The sequence below is a fragment of the Amyelois transitella genome, chromosome 12 (assembly GCF_032362555.1).
Source record: "Amyelois transitella isolate CPQ chromosome 12, ilAmyTran1.1, whole genome shotgun sequence".
In the NCBI taxonomy this organism is placed as follows: domain Eukaryota; kingdom Metazoa; phylum Arthropoda; class Insecta; order Lepidoptera; family Pyralidae; genus Amyelois; species Amyelois transitella.
Genome location: NC_083515.1, coordinates 3618132 through 3641591, shown reverse-complemented (window position 1 = coordinate 3641591; position 23460 = coordinate 3618132). Strand labels below are relative to the sequence as shown.

At 36.6% G+C, this 23460-nt stretch overlaps 4 protein-coding genes across 4 annotated transcripts; 2 read left to right on the top strand and 2 right to left on the bottom strand.

The window, feature by feature from the left end:
* Positions 1-5697: 5697 nt before the first annotated feature.
* LOC106142700 (uncharacterized) lies at positions 5698-7857 on the top strand. The gene is made up of 4 exons (XM_013344569.2): positions 5698-5890; positions 6406-6587; positions 6969-7135; positions 7585-7857. The coding sequence occupies exons 1-4, from the start codon at positions 5734-5736 to the stop codon at positions 7784-7786; spliced, it is 708 nt and encodes a 235-aa protein (XP_013200023.1). The 5' UTR covers positions 5698-5733; the 3' UTR covers positions 7787-7857.
* Positions 7858-8000: 143 nt separating this feature from the next.
* Positions 8001-11144, top strand: LOC106142699 (uncharacterized). Its single transcript, XM_013344568.2, has 4 exons — positions 8001-9367; positions 9566-9747; positions 9835-10001; positions 10756-11144. The coding sequence occupies exons 1-4, from the start codon at positions 9211-9213 to the stop codon at positions 10952-10954; spliced, it is 705 nt and encodes a 234-aa protein (XP_013200022.1). The 5' UTR covers positions 8001-9210; the 3' UTR covers positions 10955-11144.
* Positions 11145-13361: 2217 nt separating this feature from the next.
* Positions 13362-15215, bottom strand: LOC106141085 (alpha-(1,3)-fucosyltransferase C-like). The gene is made up of 3 exons (XM_060947064.1): positions 14119-15215; positions 13440-13661; positions 13362-13407 (listed from the first exon to the last, which is right to left on the bottom strand). The coding sequence occupies exons 1-3, from the start codon at positions 15084-15086 to the stop codon at positions 13362-13364; spliced, it is 1236 nt and encodes a 411-aa protein (XP_060803047.1). The 5' UTR covers positions 15087-15215.
* Positions 15216-16791: 1576 nt separating this feature from the next.
* LOC106141075 (alpha-(1,3)-fucosyltransferase C) lies at positions 16792-18494 on the bottom strand. The gene is made up of 2 exons (XM_013342732.2): positions 17512-18494; positions 16792-17080 (listed from the first exon to the last, which is right to left on the bottom strand). Exons 1-2 carry the CDS (start codon positions 18447-18449, stop codon positions 16804-16806), a joined length of 1215 nt encoding a protein of 404 aa, XP_013198186.2. The 5' UTR covers positions 18450-18494; the 3' UTR covers positions 16792-16803.
* Positions 18495-23460: the final 4966 nt, after the last annotated feature.

Here is a 23460-nt window from a genome sequence, read left to right as displayed (position 1 = left end):
CTCTCTTCATGCAAGCTCGGCGGTTTCGGGTACTTTTGACCTGACCCTTCACCAGGACGTCCTTAATTTGATCAAGATATGTTCGTCTAGGTCTTCCCACCCCGACCTTTCCCTCCACACTCTCCTTGTATATCTGCTTAGTCAACCTGTTTTCATTCATCCTCTCCACATGACCGAACCATCTCAATATACCCTTTTCTATTCCTGTAACTACATCTTCTTTCACATCACAACATTCCCTTATCACGCTGTTCCTTATCCGGTCACTCAATTTCACACCCAACATACTCCTTAACGCTCTCATTTCCACTGCATTTATTCTGCTTTCGTGCTTCTTTTGCCATACCCAACTTTCACTCCCATACATTAATGTCGGGACCAACACGCCCCTGTGCACAGCCAGTCGAGCCTTTTTGGATAGTTTCTGACTGCTCATAAAGGCATGCAAAGCTCCATTCACCATGTTCCCCGCGTTCACTCTCCTTTCAATATCACTATCACACTTGCCATCTGATGTAAACTTTGATCCTAGATATACAAACTCTTTCACTTGCTCAACTTTTTCTCCTCCAATCAAAATATTACATGCTGTCATTTCTTTCTCCATTTCAAAAACCAGTGTTTTAGTTTTACTTACGTTCACTTTCATTCCTTTCTCTTTTAAAGCTTCATGCATACAGTTTACCATCTCCTGTAACTCCTCCGCTGATGACGCCAGTATAACCTGATCGTCGGCATAGAGCAGACATTTGACGAGTAATTCATTCATCCTTAATCCACTTTCAGACTCTTTCAAATCTGTCAAACAACTATCCATAAATAGGTTGAACAGCCACGGTGACGCAACACATCCCTGCCTAACACCTTTCTCAATCTTAAACCACTCAGTGTGCGCTCCGTTTATCCTAACACAAGCACTCGAATCCTCATATAAGGATTTCAGTGCTCGTATCAAGAGACTGCTCACCCCATGCATAGAAAGTGCTGACCACAATTCATTCCTCTCAACTCTGTCATAGGCCTTTTCCAGATCTACGAATGTGCAATAGACTTTTTGACTCTTGGCCAAAAACTTTTCGGCTATGCACCGCAAGGAAAAGACCTGATCAGTACATCCCATTCCCTTTCGAAATCCCGCTTGAGCATCCCATATTTTGTCATCAGTTTCATTCCTGACTCTATTAATCAATACCTTAGCATACAATTTGCCGACGACGCTAAGCAGGCTTATACCACGATAATTTTTGCAGTCCAGTTGTGACCCTTTTCCTTTGTAAAGTGGCACAATAACAGCCTTACACCAATCTTTTGGTACTCGGCCGCTTCTCCAACACAAATTGAAAAGGCAGTACAACTGTCTAGCTACGACGCCTTTTCCTGCTTTAAGCATCTCGACCGACACTCTATCATACCCGGCAGCCTTACCCGCTTTCATACTCTTAAGTGCTTCCACAATTTCAAACATTTCAATTTCGCCTTCCATCTCATTCTCTTTTTCTTCGCTATAGCAGAACTCTTTCTTATTTTCTTCCTTTTTTTCAAATAAACTCTCAAAATAGTCCTTCCATATCTTTAGCACACATTCTTCTCCTTTCACAACGCTACCATCCTGGCATCTGATCCTAGTCAGCTCTCTGGTTATAGTTTTTCCTCGGGCTGACCTTACGGATTTCCAGAATACTTTCAGATTTGACTGAAAGTCTTCTGATAGCCTTTTATCAAAATCCTCTTTATACTCTTCTTTCTTTCTAATCACAGCTTTCTTAACCAAATCTTTCATTTTTTTATATTCCTTACGTGCTTCATTCACATCCTCATCTATAACCTCTTGCATTCTTAAGTTAGCTTTTGCTGCTAACAAATCCAGCCATGCTTTCTTCTTTAATCGCACAAGTTCTTGCACATCTTTACTCATCCACGCATTTTTGTGATTTTTCCCTTTCCTTCTTCTACTTACACCACACACTTCAACAGCTACTTTCACAATTCTTTCTTTAAATTCCTTCCATCCATCTTCAATATTGCTCCTCTCATCTAAATCTTCAATTTCATCCTTCAGACTATTAATATACTTCTTACCTACATCCATATCTTGCAAATTTTCTACTCTCACTCTTTCCAAAGCGCTGGTTTGCTCCCTTACCCTGTGCCGCCAGCGATTGAAGATACCCCTTATCCGGGATATCACCAGTAAATGGTCCGAGTCAATGCCAGCACCGCGATATGCACGGGTATCCAGCACTTTGTTCTTCAATCTTTCATCTACAATCACAAAGTCTATCATACTTTTTAAAATACCTTCCACTCTTGTATAGGTGTGGATCTCTTTATGTTGAAACATTGAGTTCGACACAAAAAGATCCCACTCTAGACAAATTTCTAATACACTTCTTCCATTATCATTCACCTTTTCGTCACCAAACGCACCAAGCACCTTTTCATATCCATCACGCTTTACACCCACCCATCCATTAAAATCACCTAACATAATAATCTTCTCATTTGGCTTGGTAACTTTCAATACTTCTCTTACACTATTCCAGAACTCCTCGTTTTCGCTTTTTGCTGATGTTGTACCCCTCGAACCCACATCCCAAGGTGCATAAACACCTAGAACGAAGATCCGAGTGATTCCAACTTTCAGCCTAATCCATAGAAGACGAGGGCTGACACACTCATACTCATTCACACACTCAGCCATTCGTGCAGAAAGGATTAGACCGACCCCTTGACAGCCTCGGCTGGTACTGGAAATTCCAGACCAATACGCCGTGTAAGGGCCGTGCTGCGTCGCGTCGCATCCTTTCCGCTTCGTTTCATTCACGCACAACACATCCAAACGTCTTTCATCCATCATCTGGCATACTTCCTCAATCTTTTCCTTCATTCCTCCTCTTACATTCATCGTCGCAAAACGGCTTTCAGCAGACCGCATACCGCTCCCGCCGGGAACGAGACGTGATGGGGTGCGGACACCATCGCCGCCATTTAGGTGCTTTTTACGGATCATCATGCGATTCCCACGAGACGTAAGGGAACAATTTTGTCCGCCCCAGCAGAGCCCCGCATGCCAGGGTAAGGCTAGCCATTACCTGGGGGTCGCCCAACCCCATGGCGGAAGTGGCACGCTCGAGACTAGGCTCGCCCCTAGCCATGCATCCATCGGCGCGGCAGACCTTAGATTGGCATTACCTTTACCTACATTTACCTTTACATACCTTTTTACCTACATACATACATACATACATATAATCACGTCTATATCCCTTGCGGGGTAGTTAGAGCCAAACAGTCTTAGGGACTGATAGGCCACGTTCAGCTATTTGGCTTTAAGATAGACTTGAGATTCAAATAGTGACAGGTTGCTAGCCGATCGCCTAAAAGAAGAATCCCAAGCTTTATAAGCCTACCCCTTAGTCGCCTTTTACGACATCCATGGGAGAGAGATGGAGTGGTCCTATTCTTTTTTCTATTGGTGCCGGGAACCACACGGCACTCTATTTATGGTACGTTTTTAACAGTAAAAAATATTCATGATGGGTTCAGTAATTCCGAAGATGAGCCCTTACAAAAAAAGTATACCTAATATTAGAATATATTAATTATAATATTTTTTTTCTCCTTACATCAGTACCGATTATATCCTCACTTTAACGAAAGTAGCCCTAGGTGCACCCACCGACCATGATCCTGTATTGGGCAATTCGGTAAACGAAAACCCCTGACCTCTCGTCTGACCTCTGCAAACGTGACCTAACCCATATTGGATCATTGCAAAAGCTGCACTAGTTAAATATGCCTATTCCCTCGCTGATAGCAGTCAAGGTCATAGAGATGGAACATGGAAATGAAGCTATAATTGACAATCTGTTCGTTCGTTTGTCAGCGGATATCGCCTTAACTAGTCTAAATGGACATTTCGGCGCCGTGAGAGGCAACAGGAAGAGTCCGAAGATGGACAATTAATTTGGTGTGAAACGTTTTTTTACACTTATGCTGGTAAAAAAGACCCGATATGTTTCATGTTTTTCTCTGTTTTACTTAAGGGGAGTAACTTAAGAGAACAATTTTTTTTTTAAGAATGTAACCATGATCGGTACATTGCGGAGGTCAGATGGGAGTCTTTGCGTGTAAAATCCTGACTCACTGAATGCAGGATTCATGGTCAAAGGCCGGGACTAAAGTCAGGAGGAATAAGAGGAAGATTTTTTTTTTTGGTTATGACAGTTCTTTATTCTTTAAGTGGTAAATGTGGTTTCGTGAAGGCTCTGGATCTGCCACAAAATGAAAAAGGGGTAATGTAATAATGTATGTAAATAATATAGCATAAAAATCACAGGGCAGACAGAGCAGTCTCAAATAACTGAAAGACCAGTTTAGCTGTATGGCTTTATTATGGGATAAAGATCTTTGTGACAGATAAGAATAACAATACTTGAAGCATAACAAGATGAAGTAAGTAGATATTAAAATATAAGGAGAATTAGTAAGGATTCAAAATGATATTGTATTACAGAAGAATGTCTGCTTTAGTGAATTTCAAAATACGCCATGTTCTAATTATGAGCAGGTACGTTTTTCGGATTTCAAAAGAAGCGATAGACAATGGCCCTTTGTTTGCAAAGAATTGATGGATATTTCCTGTTGAAAATTTTAATGAAATGCTGTTCCTAGTTTTTCACAATATTACATTTAACTTACACCAGTTTGTTTAGGTCTTTATAGGAACAAAAATTTTTACTCGTCTTTCGAAAGCGTATATTATAAGCAGCAATTAAAACGATTTATTGCACCAAGTAAGCATAATATGCAAAAAATATATTACGTTTTCGTGTCTTCGACTAATACGAGTCGTTGATTGATGACCTGGTCATCATAGAAGTCTGCGGGGAAACGTTAGATGAAAGTAGCTTCCAATAGAGGAAGAAATATCATTGGGGGATCGCTGGTCGTCTTACGGTTGATATGAATCTTCTGGCACAGTATAGCGCTTTATATATATATAAATTGTAAATATCTCGTAACTCAAGTTTCGAACTTATTTTGTGTAATTTATCCCGTATATATCTATTTATATTAATTTTTATTTTAATAGTCTTTATACTAACGTACTGCGGTGATGACTTCTCAAAAAGAGATAGGAAAGATTTGTTTGGTTTTTGCTATCAGAAGCCAATATAAGAACAAAGGAAATAAACAAGATGAATAATTTGTATCATTTTCTCACTTCAAAATGTCCTCAAATAAAACTTAAGCGCCAAACGAAGTATTTAAATTTTCTAATAACTCAAACTTGGATGTTCTCAGAACTAATTCGCAGGTAGCATAACCTTTTATAATTGACTTAAATGTTTCGCCAGTTTGTTAATGTTTCAGGAAAGCTGAATATTTGATCAAAGTTTCTCGTCGTTGGATTTATGAATTTTCCTAATTTTTTACTGCATTTCAGTTTATTTTCTTGTACGCACGCAGTGGGCACAACATTCATTCAAATTTGAGGTGCCGTGGATTTAAATAATTTTTATAATTTTATTTCAGGAAAAATTTGGCACAGAACTTATTTTCTTTATCGCTGCTGAGCACTGGAACATTAACGTAATATTGCAATCAAACTATATTTTAACTGATTATTCACAATCTACTGATAAGACGTTCATGTGATGATAACAATAGATCGTATAAATACAAACTAATCTACAACATGTTAGTAACTAAAATACAGCTTTCATAAAAATGGCTTATAAAGTGTGGAGTGAATTTCAGCGCACAAAAATCGATGGTTCAGTTCTCAAATTCAGTGTCCAGGATTTAACACCGGATCGTATGGATGAAGTCATTGATATATATAGCAAATATTTTATAGAAGACGAGAGTATTTACAAACTTTCAGGTACATTTCAAATTGAATTGATAGTGTTAAGCGTAGTGGTAGTGTTCGTGTCTCTGATCTGTTCCGTGTTTTATGGATCCAAAAGTTGGCTCGAAGCAAAACATGACGTCAAAGACAACTTTAGGAGAAGCGGCAGAACAAACTACCCTAAACTACTACGTTTGTCCATCACTGACTGTACATGCCGTATATGGTATTCTTAAGCATTCCAAAGCTAATATCTCTTCCACTTACCTACGAAGAGTCTTGGAAGTAATCAATCTACTAAATCTACTATGCTTTTTGTTTGTGCCATTTTTCTTGCATTTTCACTAAATCAATTCATTAATGCCTTTTTAACCTATCAGTATCAGTATCCCGCTTTCGCCAGGTTTTGCTATGAGACTACTCTATTTCTTTAAAATTATATTGCATCTTAAAATTACACTTATGAAAAGCTCATCGGGGACCAGTAATGCTAGAAGTATAACAAACATTTCAATCAAAATATTATTTTCGATCTAATTCTATTTAAGGTGCATCGCATAATGATAAAGCTCGAAATGAATGCATTTGGCTTGTTAATGGAATGCTTAAAGAGAAAGGAATTCATATAGTAGTATGCGTTGAAGAAAGTAATGATTTAAATGGAAAAGTGGTTGCGGTATCAAGTATGAAGCTCAATACAAGCTCCGAAAATGGTATTCCAGATATAACGGTAAAACTATAGTGGCATATTTTCCCAGAACTTTAAAACGTTGCACATTTATCTCTATTCCTTGGATTACTAAAAGCTAGATAGAAAATAAGCACTTTCATCTTTTGTAAGAATGGAGAACGAAGATGATTTAGGGGGAGTGTAACCGAAAACGTTGATCCTACTAAAATGTGTGCCTTAATCCAGTTGGGGACGTTCTAGCAAAAGGTCAGGTCAAGAGTATTATATGCCGACAACCTTGCCTAGATTAGACAAGATTAGAAATATTAATGTGGATGAAACAAAAGATACGAGTATATGCAAATGTAAATATGTAGTCTCGTGACGAAAAGTCGTGTGTCGTGTATGCTTGTATGTAAAACTCAATTAATTTGTTTTCAGTTTGAAACCAAAGAAATGAATAAGTTGTGGGAAATACTGCAAGGTATGATGGCAATGTACAATGTTGCTACAAGCTACTCTGTGGACCTGTGGTATGATGGGCGAGGCGTTATAGTACATCCTAGTTATAGATGTATTGGTATTGCAACCGAGCTTGTTGCGTCAAGGTATGCTTGCATAGATTAGTTTCATACATATAATTACGTTTATATCCCTTATGGGGTAGAAAGAGTCAATAATCTTGAAGAGACTGACACGCCACATTCAGCTGTTTGGATTAAAATACAATTGAGATTCAAATAGTGACAGGTAGCTAGCTCATCGCCTACGTGAAATAATTTTTTGGAAAAGGACATGTTTGTCTTCTAGACTTAATTAAAATGTACAAGTAATAGCGTCTACTCCTGCACTTAATCAAATAAAAAAAAGGTTACGTGTTTATACGCTAAATACTACACACATTTCTTCCTATAGAATATATTACATATACTAAGAAAGAGAACATGACCCTCTGTTCATAAAACATAAAACCTGATTAGATTTTGAAGCCGTTGTCTGTTGGTTCAGTCAAAATTGTTTACATGCTCAAAACTGAAGGCTTATTGCATATTTACAGACGAAAAATTTGCAAAGAAAACGGCGTGCCCGTTAGTACAGCATGGATGACATCAATAGGTACACAAAAGGCAGCTCAGAAGGACCTTTGGGATACTCCGTTTGAAATCGACACGAAAGAATTTTGCAAGAAATTTGATGTTACGCCATACGACGGCATAGCGCCGACTTTCAAGTTGATGGCTGTTAAAGTTGAGATATAAATTCTTAATAAATGACTGTTACTGTTTCCTTGAAAAATAACTTTAAAATTATAAAATATAATTTCGTACAAGTGTTTGAATTTAGTGTGCACTTATATCAGTTAACATTTTATACTTATGCACATTGTCCTTTTTTCTTGTTCAGAGTTAGTAGTTAAAGTGAAGTTGATCTTTTGATGTGTTTATATAATTATAATAGGTAATACTTCTTTAGTTATAAAAGCTTATAAACCATTTAATTTAAATTATTATACTATATAAACTTCACATCAACTTTCATTAACTTAAAAAGAATTTGGAGTTTTCGAAATATATAGCCATACATACATACATACATACATATAGTCACGTCTATATCCCTTGCGGGGTAGACAGAGCCAATAGTCCCGAAAAGACTGAATGGCCACATTCAGCTGCTCTGCTTAATGATGGAATTGAGATCCAAATAGTGACAGGTTGCAAGCCCATCGCCTAAAAAAAGGATCGCAATTTTATAAGCCCATCCTTAGTCGTCTTTTACGACATCCATAGGAAAGAGATGGAGTGGTCCTATTCTTTTTCGTATTGGTGCCGGGAACCACACGGCATACCATTATATTATACGAAAAATACGAAGTAAGAGTAAAATTCATGAATCCTTTATTATAACGAATTATAATTCCATAAATAATTATGACGATGGTAAATTAAACGTAGGTAACTTTGTTGCTACCGCAATAATAATCTAGTTTGAGTTAACTGGAATATGATATCATATCCGATAACTGTTATCTTATCGATTATTAAATTACCTCTGTTTATAAATATTTACTGCAATCAAAACTACTGATAAACAATAGAAATGTTTATATAAATATCTTGATATAGAAACTTCAAAATAAAATTGAATATTAACTGTTGCACTCTTGACGTTCTAAGATCAATAATTCTGCACGTCAGTCTCTCTCTTTTTGGTGATTCCTATGGAAATCCAAATTATAGTTTAACAGCCAGATACTAAGGGCTAAGAGATTATAATATCTTATATCTTATTAATAACATAGAATAAGACAAAATGGACACCTCCATCCAGTACTTCACTCTGCAGACGCCGCTGTTCATGAAGTCAAGCCCCAAAGAGTTAGCAACTTAACCTTTCAATGCGCTTAACTGTAATGGAGTACATCTTCTCCTAACGTGTTAATAGAGTAAAGGCATCTAATAGGGATGTCGTAATTATCATAATGCAGCATAAGTGCAAAACACCAATGATCAAAATAAGCCTTTCATGAGTTTATTTGAACAAATTAGACCTAACGTAACGCAAACTGATAAGGCAGTGTAATCTGCTGTCGTTAATTACGGAAAATGTAAATAATTTTATCATAAGGAAATATTGTTATCGTCAAACTGTTAGACTAGTATCTTATTAGTCATTGAATGAGATGGATCTTAGAGTATGGAGTGAATTTCGATACACGAATGGAGATGGGTCAGTTACAAAGTTCAGAGTACAAGATTGTTCAAAAAATGGAATGGATGACGTCGTTGATTTATATTCAAATTTTTTTTTGAGAGATGAGAGTCTTCAAAAACTTGCAGGTAATATTTCATTCAATGTAATAATACCACAGGCATTTTAATAGGTACTAATCATTTCAATTTATGTGAATAAAACATGTTTCAATTTAGAAATCATCAGTGATATTATATAAATATAGAGCCGCTTAAATTATGGAGCACCAAAATATTTCATTTATAATCCGATGTGAATTTATCGACAATTGTTTGAATTTCTAGGAATCCATAATAGTGATGATGCACAAAAAGAATGCATTGGACTAGTTAAAGGGATATTAAATGACGAAAATGTTCATATAGCGATTTGCGTCAAGGCGGAATATGGTTCAAATGGTAAAGTAATTGGTGCATCTGGCATGAAATTAAACTCAAACCTTAATGACAAGCTACCAGATATAACGGTAACGGAAATTTTGCGTACTATAAATATTTTTCTAAATGATACACGTAACTGATCTTTACAGAATTTCAAATAAATTATCTTTCAGCCTCGGACTAGTGAAGTGCGTAAATTATTTGAATTACTTGATGGTATGAAGTCGATGTTCGATGTACCTAAAAATTATGCCGTTGATAAATACTACCACGGTCGAGGTATTATAGTGCACCCTGATTACCGAGGCCGTGGAGTTGGGAATGCACTCGTTCAATCAAGGTTAGATTATAAGTTTAATATTGTAAGTGCCGTGTGATTCCTGGCACCAATAGAAAAAAGAATAGGACCACTCCATCTCTCTCCTATGGATGTCGTAAAAGGCGACTAAGGGGTAGGCTTATAAACTTGGGATTCTTCTTATAGGCGATGGGCTAGCAACCTGTCACTATTTGAATCTCAATTCTATCTTAAAGCCAAAAATCTGAACGTGGCCTATCAGTTTCTACAAGACTGTTGGCTCTGTCTACCCCGTAAGGGATATAGACGAGATTATATGTATGTATGTTAAAATTTTAATAAATAGGTAGTTTCAGTTCTTTTTTAAACTTATCTTTTGTTAAAGACGCTGTTGGTGTTAGTCCCGGTTGCATCCTTATCTCTGGAGCTCGGGGTGAACCTACATATATGTCTAATGATAAATTAATCAATTTGACTAAATTACCTACTTTGAACTATTACTAGCTTATCCTACTACTATTATAAAGGCGAAAGTTTGTATGGATGTATGGATGTTTGTTACTCTTTCACGCAAAAACTACTGAACCGATTACCATGAAATTTGGTATGTAGGTAGCTGAAGACCCAGAATAACACATAGGCTACTTTTTATCCCAGAGTTCCCGCGGGATTGATAGGGTTTCCATGCGGACGAAGTCGCGGGCGGCCTCTAGTATACTAATATATAAGCTATATAGCACATTAACTTAATTTTGGATATTCAAAACATTGTTTAACTGCAATTCTTTTATTTTAGACGCAAAATATGTAAAGCAAACGGTGTTCCCATAACGAGTGCATGGATGACGTCAATTGGTACCCAAAAAGCGGCCCAGAGAAGCGGTTGGGAGACTGCCCACGAAATTAATACTCGGGAATTCGCTAAAAAATTCAACGTACCATTATATGATGGTATAGCTCCAACTTTTAAACTGATGGTTGGTAAAGCAGAATGAGCAGACACCGATATCAACTGTTATTCAGATTTATATGTTCAGTGAAATATGTATAAAAATTAGTTATTTGGGTAGGTACTTACTTGTTTTTAGGAAAATTCTATTCTGTTCGGAGTATTGGTCAGACTGTTTTTGTTTCCTTATACAATGTCTTAATTCAAGTTTCAATAAATAATATCAATTATTTTTATTTATTATGGTTTATTTTTTAACAACTTAGATAGATACTTATATAGTAATTTTAATAAAATACTCTTTTCATGGAGCACAGAAATAAGGCTCTGTTCTTCTTGTTACCATTGTCATCATAATCGTTCATTTAAAAGAACATGATAGTTCTAAGAAAGCGAGTAAGTATCAGCCGTGTGGTTCCCGGCACTTCAGACCATCCCATATCTTTCCCATGGATGTTGTAAAAGGTGACTAAGGGAACGGCTAATAAACTTGGGATTCTTCTTGTAGGCAATGTGCTAGCAACCTGTCACTATTTGAATCTCAATTCTATCATAAAAGCCGTGTAGCTGAACGTGGCCTCTCAGACTTTTAAGACTTAGAACTCGCAAGGGATGTGCCCTTAATATAGGTGTTTATACATATATTGGGAATGAAACCCATGAAACCAAGTCCAAGTCTCTAATGGTACATCTGTGTATTCCCAGCCTAACAGAGCAACAGTTAGCAAAGCAAATCCGTTTAGTCTTCGTCTAAGCCGGCCTTAACTAATTTACAAAGGATTGATTTCTAGCCTGTATTGAACTTGGGTTGTACAACATACATACATAAACGTAACATTGGGTCCGCGCACAGAGCAAAATAGTGTAAGAACGTAGGATTAACAAAAAAAGCAATGTGTCGTGTCGTGATGTATTTATTTAATTTTTAGTTTAAAACTCAATAACTTAATTTTTTTATTCAAAACTCAATATCTTTATTTTATTTTCAAAGCATGTTCATCTCTTCTCTCTCTCACTCTCATATTTGTAATTTCCTAGTTGCACCCCCGCAAATATAGTTCGGGGCCTGGCACGCGCTACGCTGGTTTAATGGCGCGAAGAACTATCGCTGTTTCGCTTTTTCTTATGACGTTAAACGGGACACGTATAGTTTTTCGCGCGATAAAAACGACGAATTAAAATTGGTGACAAAGTCTATAAACACACATATAATCTTAAAACAAAATGCATTTTATTTATCTACTAGCTTAATACTAAACTTACTGAACTACTACTAACTAAACTTAATACGAAAAAGATGACTCCCTATACTGCTTTCTTGGGGAGTTGGGTGGAGAAATTTCTATACTAGTTTTTCAGTTGGACGAAGCTTAAAACATCTTGGTAAAGCAAGCTAGCAATAGTTTTCGCGTGATGCGAGTACAAACAAACATACAAACAGAAATTCTAAAAATCACGATTTTAAATCAATACTAATCAATTTGCTATCACTACATAGTATATAACAAAGTCGCTATTTTAGTCTGTTTGTCTGTATGCTTAAATCTTTAAAATTACGCAACGAATTTTGATGCGGTTTTTTGTAACAGGTAGAGTGATTCAAGAGGAAGGTTTTTATGTATAATAACATTTATAATTTTGCACCCGTGCGAAGCCGGGGCGGGTCGCTAGTTATATAATATGTGTAGATTTAAACTTATGAGCTATCCGTAATCAGAGTATCCATTAAATTTGATGTTACTGTACCTGGCGCCGCAGATAGTGCGCAGGCGTTCGCTTCGGTGCAATTTGCATGGCAAGTAACAGCAGGCGACTGGCAATTTCGAAGTGGTTTGCCTATTTTGAATTTAAACCTAATGTACCTAAGTCCCATAGTAGAAAATATCTGATTTCACAGAAATAGGTCTATTCTTCCATAATTTCGTACGCACTATTATATATTTTTTACATTATATTCACACCTCTGTACCTACTTTACTTACTGCTTGTATTAATGAAACTAAAACAGAAAATATATTTCAACAGTCTTTCAAAGTGAATGAACTGGAAGTATTGTATATATTTATATGTATTCATATGTATATGCGTATTTGTATGTATTTATATGTATATAGATATTTATTCTATGTGCATTTTATTATGTTTATCATTTATTTATCTTGCTCCGCGTCAACGCCAATCTCCTGTTTGGTTTCCACCCAATGGTTGACTGGAGCGAGCCTTTGTGCCATCTCTATCTGTTTTTGTGCTGTTTTGTATGTTTTACTCTTATGGTGCAATAAAGAGTTTTATCTATCTATCTATCTAAGTATTGTTAAACCACTGTTTACACATTAAATTATACAACGTCCCTTTGTCCCTCGACACTGTTGGCTCAGTCCCCATAAGGGATACTTGTAAAGCCATAATTATATGTATGTATGTAATAAAAGTAAATCAAACCTCACATTAAATCAGCAAACATTAGGTGGATCCCACCATTCCTTGAAATTCATGTAATTGATTTTCTGAATTTCAAGGAATGTTGATTGACTGATTTTCTTTTCATGATTTTCTTATTATTCAGCAACTTGCACATACCGCAGTAATCGTCAGTCAGTACGCTCTCGCTTCTCTTCGCGTATATGTAGTGATTTGTCCATCTAAAATATTCAGCATATTTGTGGGGATTCCCTATAAGTTCGTTCATTTTGTCCGCAAGTCTCTTGGGACCTAGTGTTCTTGCGTCTAAATACATTCCGTCTGGCATAAACCTAGAATGAACATAGGTAATTTAAAGCATATTTATTTATTAGATTACATAACGTGAGTTAAAGCTTACAGCTGAACGTGGCCTATCCGTATTTTCAAGACTGTTGGCTCTGTCTACCCTGCAAGGGATATAGACGTGATTATAGGTATGTATCTACATTACTTAATCATGTTTTTTTCCTAGGACCACACTACGGTTACTCTCAGTGGATAGATGATACGGCGCTTGTGTGTGAGTAAAATATAAGAATCTGAAATAAAAGTTTCCAATTTCAATTCAGACTAAAGTGATATTTTTTTTGTACTTACATGCATAATTTAAAAATACTCAATACTTACCTTGCACCAACACTCTTTGGGAATTTACTCTAGTCGTTGCATAATTTTTATTATATTCTAGATATAATATACACTATCAGGCTAATCTTAAAAATAATAATGTAATTGTTACGCTACTACCTCGTATAATTAGCACCTCCGTAAACAACAGGTATGGCATTATTTTGAAGACCATGAAGCAATTTTTCAGTGACATAATCTATGCTAAATGAATTCTCAAATGCTAGATAGAAATAGTACTTCTGCTTTATCATCTCATCGCATATTTTTTGATCTTCTCTCGGACATTTTAGGCTTCCGCATCGTCCGTATGTGTCCACAAAATGCCCGTAGAACTTTAACTCCACAATCAAGTTTTGTACAAAATCCTCACGTCCACTGGCAGTGCGGCAGTTGGAAACAAACCAAGCAGCTGCTGTTGTTTTTGTCAATAGCCCTTTCCGAAACTCTTCACTGACCGGTTTCATATCATCAAATTTCATCCAAGGTACTTTTCTGTTTGGACCTATTATTCGGTTTTTCTTATTCTTTACTACTATGTATCCCCACCTACATTCAGAGTCAAGTCTATAGGTCCAAGTCCAGTTAAAGAACCCGTCGTATCTTTTAGAACATATGGCATAAGTATGTGATGATTCTATACTTGCGAATACATATTTCTGATTAACAGATCGTCGACTAGGCAAATCAATGTCCTCGGTGACAAGATCAGGTCCCGCAAAAATAACAGCATCGAATTGTGTATAATCTTCTAAATAAAATCTGTCTGGTGTGACGTAACAGTTCTTGAATTTGCAACGATTCTTTATAAAACGTCTTTGACCCTCTTCAAGATATACGAACGGCACATTTTTTGGTGACGTCCACATTAAAATGTATTTTAAGTCCTTTGATTTTATTGATGCGTTAAGTTTCGGTCGAAATGATTTTTCTTTTTTACTTAACTCTTTTATGAATGATGCAGATTTCATGTTGGATATGTCAGCGAGTTCTATCAAAAATTTGCGGTAAAGTTTATACCACAGCAGAAAAAGCAATAATGATACTATGCACATGAATATTCTCATCAAAATTGGGCTATGTTTCATTTTTTTATTAAGTGCTGGAAACAATCCAGCCTTATCGAATATAGTCAATAATAGAAATAAGTTATGTACAATTATTGGAAATATATAGACTACGTCAAGACTTTCCTTAATTTGAATGCAATCTTCAATCGAAGCAGACTATCTAGGTATTGTTACAAAATATTTTCAACTGACAAATCACAGTTCACTAACACTTGTAAAATACACCATCAAATATTTATCCTTTTATATTTTCTAAAATCAACTTATAAACGTTTTGCACATTGAAATTATTTGTCATTTTCGATAAGAATACGTTTATTTTCAGTAACACCAAACACGATGTAAACTATACCAGCTGTATTGCTTGCTATCGAAATTTCCATTAGTTTGAGCATTATTGAAAAAGCGTTTACGTTTTCTTAACCAACCAGCTTAGATCATATAAATACTTTAATTTAAGTAAGGTTTCTGATAACTAGTAAAATTTATTTTTAGGGCACGTAAACTAAAATCTTTTTTGATATTTATACAGATATTAAAAAACTATAAAGGCTAATTCATTAAATTAATTAAACCCTTGTCCTTGATTTCATTGATTTTTTTGTTCTAGTACAAACTAGGTATTTGCTTATCAAATAAAAAGCACTATTTTAAAACAAAAGTTTACTCCCAATCTTTTTCAGGATAGAAATTGATTCTGTCGATATTTTTTTACAGGAAAAAAGATTGTAAATTGCAATATTAAATGTATTACAAACAATTTTTCTACAACGTATTTTCCTAAATATAGAAATCAATGAAAAGGTGCGTGTACTATGCATACAAATTTATTACATGGTAGTTTCGTTCAAGCATATTATTGCATACCCATATATCTGGCGATTGATTAGTAGCGACGAATAAGCAAATTGTGATCGATTGCAAAACACGAATTGAATAAAAAAAAAATACAAGAGTAATAAAATGTTTTAGGTACCTATATTAACTCACAGTTATTTGAATCTTAATTCTATCACTAAGATAAACAACTATGTGGCCTATCAATCTTTTCAAGACCGTTGGCTCTGTCTCCCTGTAAGGGATATAGACGTGATATGACACCCGTCACAGAAGTGTTTCGGGGACCGAGGTCTGCCCTCCGACTTCTCTCTCTCCACTTGGACCAGTTTTCGGCATCCTCGGATGTAACACATCACATCTAATATAATCACATCTGTCAATCAGATAGACGTGATTATATGTATGTTACTCACATATAAATCCAAAATATTGATTATTGCATAAAGATAGTGTCCGAAAAATATAAATCTTAATAATAAATAAAAAATCTAGCGAAGAACGTAAGGTATTATGTAAGTTGAACAATATTGTAAAGAAGTTGTAAGCAAACAAGGAGCCCTTCGAAATAAAATCCCAGATTTACTTAGGGAACGGCAAATTATCGATCTTTAAAAAATCGTAATTTAAATAATAATTGTACCAGGTTTAATTTAAGTACAATTATTGGTGCAGTCATATTTCACACATTAACTTTCACCATTGTTTTACTTTATAATTGTTTTAGACGAAGCGAAGAAGTGAGTTTTTCCATGAAATAATATTTGAAATTATCTTTTACGTGAGGGGCTAGCAACCTATCAATTACATAGTTATACAGCTAAATATGGCATAGGTCAATAGTCAAATAAAAAGAAAGACGGTGTTATGTATTCTAAGCCGTATTTTGCTTTTTAGATTAGGACCCGCACATTGTGCTTGACGAATCCCACCATTTCCTAAATCTCTTATACACCGATTTCTTCTTCATCATTTCTTCATTATTCAGTAAGGCACAGATGCTGCAATAGTCGTCTGTTTCTCTGTTTTCATTTTTTCTGTGGTAAGTATAATGATTTTTCCATTTGAAAAATTCTGCGTACATTTCCGGATCTCTTATAAGGTCGTCCATTTTTCGTGCAAGTTTCTCAACGCCCAGCTCTCTTGCATTTAAATATATGCCATCAGGCATAAACCTACAAGGAAATATTATTTTATTTAACCACTTCACATTCAAGGTCAGTTGTGTTAGAAATATCCCGAATTCTTAATGTTGCCCTGGTGTCTACATTTGTATGGTACATATTTAAATAGTTTTTGTTTTACAAAATTAATGAATAATTAATTACATGAAGTCTTTCGGAACCCAGACACTCATTATCGTACTACTGGTACTTAGAACAAAACAAAAATAATAATTTAAAAAATCATGTAATGTGAGACAGCTGTCTGTGTTTATTGTAAAAGTACTTATACGAGTATTAAGGTAACCATTTTCACGCACGTTGTGAGGACGCTTCGTCCCATTATAAATGCAATTAGCCAAATACAGTTTCGATTTATGTTGCTATAAGCTTTGTCTACCCCAGTAGTGAAAAAGACGTGATACATGTACTAAAAACATCACCTGGTGTAGTTAGCTCCTCCATATACAACAGGTATGGCATTGTTTTGAAGTGCAATTAATAATTTTTCCGTTACATAATCTTCCGAAAAAGAATTCTCGAACGCTAAATAGAAGTAATAATGAGTGTTTACAATCTCTTCACATATTCTATCGTATGATCTTGAACAAGATAAAAATCCACATTCTCCATAAATATCCACAGTCAAATTAAATTTTTTTAATTCTTTTTTGAGGCTCTTTACGTAGTATTCTCGTTTACTTCGGGTTAGACAGTTTGAAACAAACCAAGCAGCTGCCTTTGTTTTCGTCCTTAAACTTTTTTTGAATTCTTCTGATACTGGTTTCATCTCACCTAACTTCAACCAGTGCATCACTTTATTAGGTCCTATTATCCTGTTCATGCTATTACGAACAATTATATATCCCCATCTACTTTCAGAGTCTAATCTATAACTCCAAGTCCAATTGAAGTAGCCGTCGAATTTATTAGAACACAACGGATAATTGTGAGATGATTCAATTGTTGCAAACACATATTTTTGATTCTCAGACCTCTTGGATGGTAACATATTAGCAGGCCAGGAAATCACTTCGGGACCGTTGAATACTACAACGTCGAATTGGGAATAATCTTGCAAGAAACTGGCATTAGATGTAGCGTAACAATTAGTGTATGGACACTTATTTTGTTCAAACCGCGTTTGTCCGCCATTCAAATAGACAACAGGTACTAATTCTGGATCTGTCCATATAAGAATGTATTTGAGGATTAGTAATTTTCGAGGTGAATCAGTCACATTCGATTTTTGAATCATTTTGATGATTCCCAACGATTGTAAGGTTAACTTAGTTTTTGATGTATTATAAACGTTATACCAAAGCAAGAAAAGTGATAATGTAATGATAAACACGAATATTTTCACCACATTCCGTTTCATGTTTTCTTACGTCACAAGACCGAGTGCGCGGGCGCTCGTTAACTCTGACTTATATCATCATACTGATTGAAATATCGCTAGAAGCTACTTTTATTACTTAGAACTTTTAATTTTATACATACATACATAAAATCACGCCTCTTTCCCGGAGGGGTAGGCAGAGACTACCTCTTTCCACTTGCCACGATCTCTGCATACTTCTTTCGCTTCGTCCACATTCATAACTCTCTTCATACAAGCTCGGCGGTTTCGGGTACTTTTGACCTGACCCTTTAACAGGACGTCCTTAATTTGATCAAGATACGTTCGTCTAGGTCTTCCCACTCCGACCTTTCCCTCCACACTCTCCTTGTATATCTGCTTAGTCAACCTGCTTTCATTCATCCTCTCCACATGACCGAACCATCTTAACATACCCTTTTCTATTCCTGTAACTACATCTTCTTTCACATCACAACATTCCCTTATCACGCTGTTCCTTATCCTGTCACTCAATTTCACACCCATCATACTCCTTAACGCTCTCATTTCCACTGCATTTATTCTGCTTTCATGCTTCTTTTGCCATACCCAACTTTCACTCCCATACATTAATGTCGGGACCAACACGCCCCTGTGCACAGCCAGTCGAGCCTTTTTGGATAGTTTCTGACTGCTCATAAAGGCATGCAAAGCTCCATTCACCATGTTCCCCGCGTTCACTCTCCTTTCAATATCACTATTATACTTGCCATCTGATGTAAACTTTGATCCTAGATATACAAACTCTTTCACTTGCTCCACTTTTTCTCCTCCAATCAAAATATTACATGCTGTCATTTCTTTCTCCATTTCAAAAACCAGTGTTTTAGTTTTACTTACGTTCACTTTCATTCCTTTCTCTTTTAAAGCTTCATGCATACAGTTTACCATCTCCTGTAACTCCTCCTCTGATGACGCCAGTATAACCTGATCGTCGGCATAGAGCAGACATTTGACGAGTAACTCATTCATCCTTAATCCACTTTTAGACTCTTTCAAATCTGTCAAACAGCTATCCATAAATAGGTTGAACAGCCACGGTGACGCAACACATCCTTGCCTAACGCCTTTCTCAATCTTAAACCACTCAGTGTGCGCTCCGTTTATCCTGACACAAGCACTCGAATCCTCATATAAGGATTTCAGTGCTCGTATTAAGAGACTGCTCACCCCATGCATAGAAAGTGCTGACCACAATTCATTCCTCTCAACTCTGTCATAGGCCTTTTCCAGATCTACGAATGTGCAATAGACTTTTTGACTCTTGGCCAAAAACTTTTCGGCTATGCACCGCAAGGAAAAGACCTGATCAGTACATCCCATTCCCTTTCGAAATCCCGCTTGAGCATCCCATATTTTGTCATCAGTTTCATTCCTGACTCTATTAATCAATACCTTAGCATACAATTTGCCGACGACGCTAAGCAGGCTTATACCACGATAATTTTTGCAGTCCAGCTGTGACCCTTTTCCTTTGTAAAGTGGCACGATAACAGCCTTACACCAATCTTTTGGTACTCGGCCGCTTCTCCAACACAAATTGAAAAGGCAGTACAACTGACTAGCTACTACGCCTTTTCCTGCTTTAAGCATCTCGACCGACACTCTATCACACCCAGCAGCCTTTCCCGCTTTCATACTCTTAAGTGCTTCCACAATTTCGAACATTTCAATTTCGCCTTCCATCTCATTCTCTTTTTCTTCGCTATAGCAGAAATCTTTCTTATTTCCTTCCTTTTTTTCAAATAAACTTTCAAAATAGTCCTTCCATATCTTTAGTACACATTCTTCTCCTTTCACAACGCTACCATCCTGGCATCTGATCCTAGTCAGCTCTCTGGTTATAGTATTTCCTCGGGCTGACCTTACGGATTTCCAGAATACTTTCAGATTTGACTGAAAGTCTTCTGATAGCCTTTTATCAAAATCCTCTTTATACTCTTCTTTCTTTCTAATCACAGCTTTCTTAACCAAATCTTTCATTTTCTTATATTCCTTACGTGCTTCATTCACATCTTCATCTATAACCTCTTGCATTCTTAAGTTAGCTTTTGCTGCTAACAAATCCAGCCATGCTTTCTTCTTTAATCGCACAAGTTCTTGCACATCTTTACTCATCCACGCATTTTTGTGATTTTTTCCTTTCCTTCTTCTACTTACACCACACACTTCAACAGCTATTTTCACAATTCTTTCTTTAAATTCCTTCCATCCATCTTCAATATCGCTCATTTCCTCTAAATCTTCAAATTCATCCTTCAGTCTATTAATATACTTCTTACCTACATCCATATCTTGCAAATTTTCTACTTTTACTCTTTCCAAAGCGCTGGTTTGCTCCCTTACCCTGTGCCGCCAGCGATTGAAGATACCCCTTATCCGGGATATCACCAGTAAATGGTCCGAGTCAATGCCAGCACCGCGATATGCACGGGTATCCAGCACTTTGTTCTTCAATCTTTCATCTACAATCACAAAGTCTATCATACTTTTTAAAATACCTTCCACTCTTGTATAGGTGTGGATCTCTTTATGTTGAAACATTGAGTTCGACACAAAAAGATCCCACTCTAGACAAATTTCTAATACACTTCTTCCATTATCATTCACCTTTTCGTCACCAAACGCACCAAGCACCTTTTCATATCCATCACGCTTTACACCCACCCATCCATTAAAATCACCTAACATAATAATCTTCTCATTTGGCTTGGTAACTTTCAATACTTCTCTTACACTATTCCAGAACTCCTCGTTTTCGTTTTTTGCTGATGTTGTACCCCTCGAACCCACATCCCAAGGTGCATAAACACCTAGAACGAAGATCCGAGTGATTCCAACTTTCAGCCTAATCCATAGAAGACGAGGGCTGACACACTCATACTCATTCACGCACTCAGCCATTCGTGCAGAAAGAATTAGACCGACCCCTTGACAGCCTCGGCTGGTACTGGAAATTCCAGACCAATACGCCGTGTAAGGGCCGTGCTGCGTCGCGTCGCATCCTTTCCGCTTCGTTTCATTCACGCACAACACATCCAAACGTCTTTCATCCATCATCTGGCATACTTCCTCAATCTTATCCTTCATTCCTCCTCTTACATTCATCGTCGCAAAGCGGCTTTCAGCAGACCGCATACCGCTCCCGCCGGGAACGAGACGTGATGGGGTGCGGACACCATCGCCGCCATCTAGGTGCTCTTTCAAAAGATTTGCATCCATGCGATTCCCACGAGACGCTAGGGAAAAATTTTGTCCGCCCCAGCAGAGCCCCGCATGCCAGGGTAAGGCTAGCCATTACCTGGGGGTCGCCCAACCCCATGGCGGAAGTGGCACGCTCGAGACTAGGCTCGCCCCTAGCCATGCATCCATCGGCGCGGCAGACCTTAGATTGGCAGGGATTTACATTAAAGAGGAATCCCAAGTCTATCCCTTAGTCGGCTCTTACGACATCCGTGGGAAAGAGATGGAGTGGTCCTATTCTTTTGTAATGGTGCCGGGAACCACACGGCACGGCAATTTTATACAACTCTTAAACTTACCTGTTCATAATTATGAGTTGATGAGGAATCGGAGACATTTCATTTGGACAGATTAATTATATAAGTTAAGCTTTTTCGTAGCTATAAAAATAATAACTCTTATAATAAACTAACTTTTACCAGCAGCATCGCCCGCGTCGATTTAGCGCCATCTACAAAAGAGCAAAGAAATTAGCACCACCTGTAAAAGAACACAGGTTTTTCGCAATTCTCACGTGAACTATAGTTTTTACCGGGATGAAAGGTATGTCCTTCTCCAGACTTTTAATTATCCTCCTCCTGAGTCGTTCACTCTTGACAGAGTGGTCGTGGTTTTATGACGATGCGTCTTTTTTGGATAATGCAGCCCCAGCGATGCGCCTCCATTTGTTGCGGTCTTCAGCGTTACTTTTAATTATATATACATGTTATTTCAAGAAGGTGAGAATATGTGCTTTTAATATAATATATTCGAACTAAAATATATGCAAAAGTAAGTTTATTTGTTGGTTTTCTCTTCACGCGTTATTTACTGAAACCATCTTGTTAAAATATCACGAATATACATATTATAATTAAGAGGATTTGCGAAAAACGTGTATTCTTTAACGTGTAATAAATCATCTAAATTCGCACGAGTAGATGGCGCTAAATTGGCGCGGGTAAAGCTGCCGGTATAAGCTAGTATATCCATATTAGGATTGCTGTATCTTGATAAAATACTCTTTTGCGCCATCTAACTTTAGACGATTGTACCAAAAACCTGGTATCTTGAGTTTTAATACGTGCTTTTCTAAATAGAAACCATGAAGGTTTGTACGTAACATTTACGTAAACAAACTGTTTTATTATTCAGACTCAGCATTAACCTATATGGGGTTGGTCGCAGTTGCATCCTCATCATTCTATAGTAATAATCCTTGTAATTACCTGACTTTTCGACTCCAAGATCATGGTCATTGCTGTTGTTGGTTCTTTATTATCATTATTTTAGATGTGACTTCAATGTCCATATTTAAAATTGTTTGCAACAGATGCAATAATGATACTAACGAGCACTGTGGTCTATACTTAACTGTGATGTCAATATAGAAAATCTGTGAGAAAATGTATGCAACAATTTTTGATTCAAGTATTTACTAAAACGGAGAACGTTAACTTTGTGATTAACATAATTAATTGTCCGGCTCATGGGTAGTAATAAAAATGCAATTTATTTTTGTATAAGGCAGTAGGCAATCGAATTGCATATTTAATGCTTAATCAAAAATAATTTAACAATGAAGTATAGAATTAAACCAAAATTTCTGAAAATAATTGCATGTGTATGTCTTACACAAATGTTAATTATTGCATTCACGTATAACACGGACTATAATAAATATATGAAAAGATATTTAAAACCTAATATTTATAATGAAAAACATGTTTTGGTTTGGACTTCGCCAAAGACGTCGCCATTTTATTTT